The 8,780-nt window shown below is 45.7% G+C and overlaps 3 protein-coding genes across 3 annotated transcripts; all 3 read left to right on the forward strand.

Moving 5' to 3' along the window:
* Positions 1-169: 169 nt before the first annotated feature.
* On the forward strand, positions 170-1,622 carry LOC114945373 (uncharacterized). The gene is made up of 2 exons (XM_029321581.2): positions 170-1,069; positions 1,129-1,622. Exons 1-2 carry the CDS (start codon positions 218-220, stop codon positions 1,498-1,500), a joined length of 1,224 nt encoding a protein of 407 aa, XP_029177414.2. The 5' UTR covers positions 170-217; the 3' UTR covers positions 1,501-1,622.
* Positions 1,623-2,081: 459 nt separating this feature from the next.
* Positions 2,082-4,159, forward strand: LOC114945360 (microtubule-associated protein 10). The gene is given in 6 exon segments (XM_085485424.1): positions 2,082-2,207; positions 2,273-2,332; positions 2,334-2,487; positions 2,583-2,851; positions 2,853-3,025; positions 4,069-4,159. Coding segments are annotated over 6 exon segments (873 nt in total).
* A 923-nt stretch (positions 4,160-5,082) lies between these two features.
* On the forward strand, positions 5,083-8,743 carry LOC114945377 (uncharacterized). The gene is given in 6 exon segments (XM_029321596.2): positions 5,083-5,470; positions 5,863-5,973; positions 6,173-6,403; positions 6,735-6,995; positions 7,232-8,206; positions 8,208-8,743. Coding segments are annotated over 6 exon segments (1,905 nt in total). The 5' UTR covers positions 5,083-5,365; the 3' UTR covers positions 8,430-8,743.
* Positions 8,744-8,780: the final 37 nt, after the last annotated feature.

An 8,780-nucleotide genomic window follows, 5' to 3' on the forward strand; every position in this document is an offset into this window, starting at 1 on the left:
CGAGTTTAAAGAATTATGACATATTATTTAGAACACATTATAATTTTTATTTTTATAATATATTATTATTTTAAAATTTAATTCGAAAATTAACGCTTGAATCAGCTGATTTCTGACAAAAAATATTAATAATAAATTAATTATTTAATTTGCTAATGAAATAGCTTCTCCGATCATATAGAATCATCTGCGTGTCAGGGGAAGCAAAATTTCAACCATGTCCAAATTCGCCACCAACTCACCAATTTACGGAAGCCGCGACCAGGCACCAGCATCACCGGAAGAGTGCAGGGAGCACTATCTGTTCCTGTTGGAGGTGTTCGTGAGACAGGCGTCGGGCGACCGACTGGCCAAGTTAAATCAGATGTTCTGCGTGCCCACGTGCGTCTATTTCGGATTTCTCGACTTCCTGGACGAGGCTGATCTGGCCATGACCCCGGTGGACCCTCTCTTTCAACCCCAAACTGGCGTCGCCAACGACGTCGAGGTCTTCAACGCGGGAAAATCGGTGCTGTTCGCCGTCGATCATGAAACCGTGACGGATCGCACCGTCAAGATGATCCTGAAGATCACCGCGAAGAAGCAGATGCCGGACAACATCAAACCTGACATCCTGGTGGGTGTCGGCGAGCTGGACCTGTCGGGTCAGTACGCGGCTCTGAGGCTAGAGATGCTGCAGGACTGGCGGAAGGGCATCGCCACGTCGAAGGTGTACGACGGCCAGGTGCCGTTGATTCACAACGACAGCTTGTCGGGCAGCCTGGACATCTTCGTCAGGATGTCCGGCTTCGGGCAGACGATCCTTACCGGGTTCGACGCACCAGTTGGACTGGATCCCTCGACGTTCGTCTTCGGCTCCGGAGAGCTCGATCAGGTTTTGTCGTACAGGTGTCGCAAAATAGATTCTCGGGTCATCGACCTCTTCCGGGATTCCAGCGAGGAACTTCCGGGTCCGACGGCTTGTCCCGTTTGCATACCGGAAAGGTATACTTGTGTATCTTGTGGAAAACTGGGGGCTGCCGAAGAAAGAAACAAAGGAGACGATGGATTGACAGAGAGGAAGGATATGGTAGGTGTTGGAGGAATTTTGCGATTAATCGTTCTAAGAATCTCGGGTTTAATTTTCAGACGTCGAGAAGCCTCGTTCGATCCAAGTTTTGCGGAAAGCCGGTGGTTCTCAAGGTGTCCGGTCTCTTTGACAATGGCGATGACGTCACTGGGAAGAAACCAACTGTGATAGTTGCTGACGAGTCCGCGGCGACGAGACCAGGCGAATCCGCCGATCCTGACCACGATATTTTTGTTCTAAGAATCGGCAAGAAGGGCCTCGTCGGTGTCGGCGAGAAATCTGACATACAGCTGGAGATGAAAACCCCGAAGGGCTTGGAAAGAAGGGCCCCGATCAGATACGAGACCAGGGATATGCAGACGGAAGGACGCGAAGAAGAGCTGCTGAAGCAGCCGATCAAAAAGAAGAAGAAGAAGAAAAAGGCAAAGTGAAGCCTCTTCAAGGTCGAACATTGAGTTCTAATAAATTTTGAATTTATTTGAAATTTTTTTTATTATTGTCATTTTTTTGGGACAAAAATTGTACTTGTAATAAATAAATATAAATTTATATATATCGCGTTCTTAAATTTTTTGCGCTATAAATGTAATTTCGTGTTGTGAAACGTAATAAGACAAATATTTTTCGCGATATCTTGCTATACGATGTAATACATGTTGATAACGATAAATGAATCATCCTATATAATGAGCATTTCAATCGATAAGTTTGTATATGTATAACTGTCAATCAAAAAATCCTTTTATTACCATCCTTTTATAACCATCTAAATTGATTAAAGTATAATATAAGCAAGAAACAAATATAAAATAAAAATATAGAAAGTGATCAATGATAAAATTATTAATTTTTGTTTCACTAGAGATAAAAAAAGTAAAGATAAAATAAAAAGATTGACAAAATTGACAAATGTGACAAGACATTTAACCTCGATATCTTCTTTAAATTATATATTTTTTATTAATTATTTATTAATATTATTTATATATTTTTTGTTTTAAATATATATAAAATGGAAAATGCAATAAAAGGAGAACAGCTATTTTTGCTAGAGTTTTTAGTGGACAAAGTCAACATTCCCGCAATAAAAGCGATACACGAAGAAATCTTGCCCAGCAGAACCTGCATCTCGTTTCAAGTAAAAGTGTATTTAAATCACCCCCAAATTATATCAACTTGATCTTACAATAATAATCATCGTAGATATTAGATCTGCCGCCTCTGAATATTTATCAAGAATCGCCAACGGAAGCTTGCGCCTGCATCGAAGATGGACCCGCAAGTCTTCAAAAAGGGCAAGTCCTGCCTGTTCGCCCTGGCAAACGTCGTTTTGCAGAAACAACTTTGCAATTTTCCCGTAACAATGTCTGTTTACAAGGAACTGCCCCCAGGAGTCTTGCCAGACGTGATGTTAATCGGTCTTTTGATTTTGCAACATTATTCGATTCTTTGATCCTGTCATCAGGATCTATCACACCCTTATAATTATAAAGATATATTTTTCGACATATAGGCACTCATCAGATTCAGATTCGCGATCTGATAAACTCGCTGGTGAGCCAACGGAACTTCCAGAACGGCAGCGGCTGCAGAATCCTTAAGGACACCTTCAAGATTACCACGGCGACAGGACAATGCGTAGGCAAGGTCACGGTTTTCATCCGCGCCTCGTGCTTCGGCAGGAAGATCGTTACGCAATTCCAAATCCCTCAGGATAAGGAACCTTATCTCTTCAAGGGCGCCGAAGACAGCCCTGTCTTTCAATGCAAGAGGATCACTTCCTGCTACGGACAGAGAACAATGGAAGTACCCGAAAAAGACTGGCGATGGCAGCGGGGAAGCTGCGAAAATCTACTGTCCCGACGAACGTCGGCGAAGGAAACCGAAGGACATTGACGAAGACAAGTGTGCACCATGTTGTTCCCAAGAGAGAAAGAGCAGGGAAACCGTCAGAAAGTGTGGCTGCGTCATCGTCAAGAAGGAACGGACCTGCAGCTATGTTCGGACAAACGTCAGACGGTGGAAATGAAAGTGTTCGAAACAGTTCAAAGACATGTTCAAGAGCGAATTGCATTCGATTCTGCAGCATCATCGTCGTCCCGATCACTTCTTCGTCAACATCAGAGATATAGAAAAAGCAGGAAACCCGTCAGGAAGTGTGACTATGTCGTCAAAATAAAAAGGGAAAGTGTTCGAAAGAAGTTCAAAGACGCGTTCAAGCAAATTGTCTTCGATCCTGCAGCATTATCGTCGTCCCGATCATTCTTCGTCAACATCAGCGAGATAAAAGAAGCAGGAAAATTCATCAGGAAGTGTGGCTGCGTCGTCCAGGAGGAACGGACATGCAGCTGTGTTCGGACAGACGTCAGACGCTTGAAATGAAAGTGTTCGAAACAAGTTCAAAGACGCGTTCGAGCGCGAATTGCATTCGATTCTGCAGCATCATCGTCGTCCCGATCACTCTTCGTCAACATTAGAGATATAGAAAAAGCAGGAAAACTGTCAGGAAGTGTGGCTACGTCGTCAAAATAAAAGGGAAAAGTGTTCGAAAGAAGTTCAAAGACGCGTTCAAGCAAATGGTTTTCGATCCTACAGCATTATCGTCGTCCCGATCATTCTTCGTTAACATCAGCGAGATAAAAGAAGCAGGAAAATTCATCAGGAAGTGTGGCTGCGTCGTCTAGGAGGAACGAACATGCAGCTGTGTTCGGACAGACGTCAGACGCTTAAAATAAAAGGAGAAAATGTTCAACAAGTTCAAAGACACGTTCAAGCGAATCACCTTCGATCCTACAGCATCATCGTCGTCCTGATCACTCTTTGCCAGTATCAGCGAGATAGAAGGAGCAGGAAAACTGTCAGGAAGTGTGGCTGCGTCGTCAAAATAAAAGAGAAAAGTGTTCCAGAGAAGTTCAAAGACGCGTTCAAGCAAATGGTTTTCGATCCTACAGCATTATCGTCGTCTCAATCATTCTTCGCCAGCATCAGTAAGATAAAAGGAGCAAGAAAACCGTGAGTAAGTGTGGCTGCGTCGTCAAGGAGAAACGGAGTCTCAGCTGCGTCCGGACAAACGTCAGACGCTTGAAATGAAAGAGTTCGAAACAAGTTCAAAGACGCGTTCGAGCGCGAATTGCATTCGATTCTGCAGCATTATCGTCGTCCCGATCACTCTTCGTCAACATCAGAGATATAGAAAAAGCAGGAAAACTGTCAGGAAGTGTGGCTACGTCGTCAAAATGAAAGGAGAAAGTGTTCGAAAAAAGTTCAAAGACGCGTTCAAGCAAATTGTCTTTGATCCTGCAGCATTATCGTCGTCCCGATCATTCTTCGTCAACATCAGCGAGATAAAAGAAGCAGGAAAATTCATCAGGAAGTGTGGCTGCGTCGTCTAGGAGGAACGAACATGCAGCTGTGTTCGGACAGACGTCAGACGCTTGAAATAAAAGGAGAAAATGTTCAACAAGTTCAAAGACACGTTCAAGCGAATCACCTTCGATCCTACAGCATCATCGTCGTCCTGATCACTCTTTGCCAGCATCAGCGAGATAGAAGAAGCAGGAAAACTGTCAGGAAGTGTGGCTGCGTCGTCAAAATAAAAGGGAAAAGTGTTCCAAAGAAGTTCAAAGACGCGTTCAAGCAAATGGTTTTCGATCCTACAGCATTATCGTCGTCTCAATCATTCTTCGCCAGCATCAGTAAGATAAAAGAAGCAAGAAAATCAGTGAGTAAGTGTGGCTGCGTCGTCAAGGAGAAACGGACTCTCAGCTGCGTCCGGACAAACGTCAGACGCTTGAAATGAAAGTGTTCGAAACAAGTTCAAAGACGCGTTCGAGCGCGAATTGCTATCGATCCTGCAACATCATCGTCGTCCCGACCATTCTTCGTCAGCATCAGCGCGCTCCTGCGTATTTAGATCTCCGTTTATTCCTGTCCGACGTCGTTGCAAGGGGGGAAGAAGCGACGTCGTGACGCCAGGGGGATGCGACCAGGAAGGGAGAGCCCTCTCCGGGTCGACGACACCGGGTTGCCACCCCGCTCGGTCCCGCCAACCCTCTGTCTATCTTGGTCGTGGGGTGCTAGGCCGATATTGTCGCGTCTGCGCGATAGACAACAGTCGGGAGACAGTCGTGAACAGAGAGACGTGGCCGACGCGGCGTCGTGCGGCGTCGGGGGACGCGCGTTAACCCCTGGCCGACCTCCGAGGGAAGGAAGAAACACCTGGCCGAGGCGTTGACGAGGTGCACCTCGGCGACGGCAGCGCAACCGGTCACCTGGACATCCTCCACGGGATCCAACATGAACAGCTCGCCGCAGAATACGAACAGCACCGGCGGCCAGAGGCGGGCGACAACCGGTGTCGACAACAGCGACGAGGAGGAATGGAGCGGCGTCGTCGAATGTGTAATTATTATTTTCATCTTAATCGCCGGTGGTTTCGACTTCTTCAGACTCGTCTGAAAGGAGACAAAAATGGGATAGTTGTCGGGTAAAATTCACCAAGAAGTTAGAACTAGCTCTTAAATCGGTTCGTTGTGTTGAACCGCGAGGAAAAATGGAGGAATCGTCATCATCGGCATCACGCGACCGTTCATGATTTCTGATTTTTCTTAAATTGTTATCTACAAAATTTTCCGCTCCGCCGTATTTCCTTTATCTCAGAGATCGCGTAAAACAGATTATCTTCTTCCTTTTTGTTTGCTTTATCGGACACAATATTATTGTACCGTCGCGTAAAGCAAACCCAATCTTAGCGTTACGATCCGGCGATAAGTGTTTCTTTTTTATTTCCTCAGGCTGTCCTTGAAAGAACCAAGTCCGATAGAGCCGCACGCGCTGATGAGGACAGACGTCGACGGACGATTATCGTTGAGAAGAAGAATGGCACGTACGGTTTCACGTTACAGGTGAGACGAGCACTTTGTATGAATTACAGCATCGCGTAATGAGTATGTGATATATCTTCATCCTTCTAAGGCGACACTATTTATTATTCACTCGATTAAAACCCGCAAAACTTAAAGACCGAAATAAACAAGTTATAAACATATGTTTTACGTGTCTTGGCTGCTTTAATTATTAGTAACTTAATCCCTGATCTTATAGAGCTACGGAATACATTACAAGAGGGAGCAGGAGATAGAGATGGTTACATACGTGGATTACGTGGAATACGATGGACCAGCATTTAAAGCTGGTATGCGAGAGGGCGACGTAATATTGTCTATAAACGGTCACGAGATGGATAGGGCCGATCACAAGACCCTCGTGAACTTTATTAAGAACTGTGATACCAGAATGCGAATGGTCGTGTCCTTCGAAGACTGCGTAAGAAAGGTAAGAAGATAAAACATAAAACTCATAATAACATTATCATAGTTTTATTATTATCTTAAAATTATCGCTTAAAAATTATCTGGACAAAAGGATTAAAAAATGATTTAAAGGTGACAAAAGGAATCATAAATTTATAAAGCTTCCTAATATAAGATAATTGTTTTAAAATTTAGATTTTATATTATCTTGATGTCATTAGGAGTTTTACATTCTTTTACCTGGTTTGATGACATTTCCAAAATCTTGAAACTTTAATCAACGCAATTTATACTTTTTCCATTTGTTTGCTTCAATAGCAATTAATCAACTGAGAATATACGTGAAATTTCAGGTGGAATTACACATGCGTTACATCGAATTACAACGTGCCCTTCAGTCTCGCCTGGGCGAGTTGGAGAGACTCTGCGAGAGAGAACGGTCTATTCTAATGGGTCGATGGAAGACCCATTCACTGCCAGCGCGCAAAAGAACCCCTAACAACATCGCCGGCACTAATCCTAATCAGCCGTCACCCTCTTCCAGCTTCAATTCTTCCACCATCCAGTGCTGCCGGCCAGCAACCTCCACCGAACACCTTCTACTCTACAATGTGGTAACTACTTTTTTGAGTACTATAAATTAAAAGAAAAAATAAAGAACCAACATTAATAGGCTAAATAGAACAAAAAGTCAAAATAATTGGAGTCCAATTTTGATCGAAATGACGTCAAATTAGCATCATTTTGACTTTTCTGCTCTATTGGGGAGTGAACTTTTTTGTAATGATGATTTGTCTCTCAACTTTTACATCTCTGAAACAACATCTCGAAACGCAAATACATCTTCCAGTTCGCGGACGGACGACCCTATCTCATCCCACGCAGCGCCGCTTGCCTCGTAAAAGTCGGACCTCCTCGTTCTCGCAGCGATCACCACCACTTTTTGTCCAAGATGTCGAGCGAATCCGCGATGGCTGTGAGCTCTTCGCGTCACAGTTACCATCAGGCGAACGGTTTAACGGGTACACCCGCGAAGAGCAAATCCCATAAGCAGTCCTGCCAGCAAGCATCATCCGGCGAAGGGCCATCGTTGCACTCGGTTCCTCAAAACAACCTCTGCGTCGCTTGCATCTCCAGCGCAAATCGTCGTCGGGAACAGTCCGACAGCGGCAGTCTGGATGCTTACGATCTCGCCAGTCCTTGTTGCGATCCGAATTGCGTACCTAGTCGTCGACGTCGCGAGAAGCAACGACGCGCCCGCAACGAGCAGGCTCTTCATCAGCAACAGCAGCAGCAGCAGCAACAGCAACAACAGGCCAACATCCAGCATCATCACAACGTTCAAGGACAACGAGACCAGCAACAGCAGCAGCCTAACGCTCACAATTGCCCTCGCACTTCCGGCCACAGTCTTCACTCCATCACCAGTAGCGACGTCTCGACGACGGCCGAGAGCGTCGCTTCCTGCTCCACCAGTCTCAGCACCGACACTCTCTACTGGGACCCGAGCGTCCACCAGAGACCACCGCCGTGCCTTCAATACGCCAAGCCCAAGTCCTGGGACAATCTGACCACCAAAGCCTTCGGCGGCTACGGCTTCGGCTACGGTTACCTGGACACCGTGACAATCAAGACCCACAGCGCGGAACGTCCCGGTAAGGGCTCGCACAACAGCGGTGGCGGCAGATCGAAGACGCCGATCGGCATCGTGCAGCGGAAGTCCAGCGGCGCCAGCGGAAGTACCGTCTACTCGACCGCCACGAGTTCGACGGTCACCAGTCGGCACTTCCAGCCGACCAAGTCGACGGAGAGCCTGCTGATCGCGCCCTGGGCCTTACCAGGGCGACCTCGATCAGGCCAGCTTGAGCTGCGAGTGTCTGGACAGCGGCGGAGGACCCGGCTCGCGATTCATCCAGCTGGACAAGCACAAACGCGCAGAGGACGCGGGTTATGTCCCGCCGAACCACGCGCAAGTCAGACATCGACGGTCTAGTCATTCCGACGGGAAACTACGGGCTATCAATAACTCCGAAGTCACGCGATTGTAATGTCCTCTTATTATTATTGGAGTATATTATTCAGATTATCAAGATGAGAGAATAAAGCATCGACGTTGTGGAAATGCATGTTTGCTCGCGTTTTATTTCGCCAGCCGAGAAAATGGAGTCGCGATGATGATCGAGTCAGAGGACGTCTCTTTGGAATTAAATGCGAATTTCAGGAATTTCCAAGTCATCTTCAAGTTCTCGCGTTTCGATATATTCCCAAGTATTTTAGGTCAAAGTTACCAGAGATCCTCTAATAAGAGAAAAATCAATGTTGTACAATAAAAATAAACATTTTTGTTTAATTAGGAGCTGCATATCATTTTGTATTTTCTTCACCATCTCCGATTTATC

This window comes from Nylanderia fulva, unplaced genomic scaffold (assembly GCF_048542155.1).
Source record: "Nylanderia fulva isolate GAGA-0341 unplaced genomic scaffold, ASM4854215v1 Scaffold37, whole genome shotgun sequence".
NCBI lineage: Eukaryota > Metazoa > Arthropoda > Insecta > Hymenoptera > Formicidae > Nylanderia > Nylanderia fulva.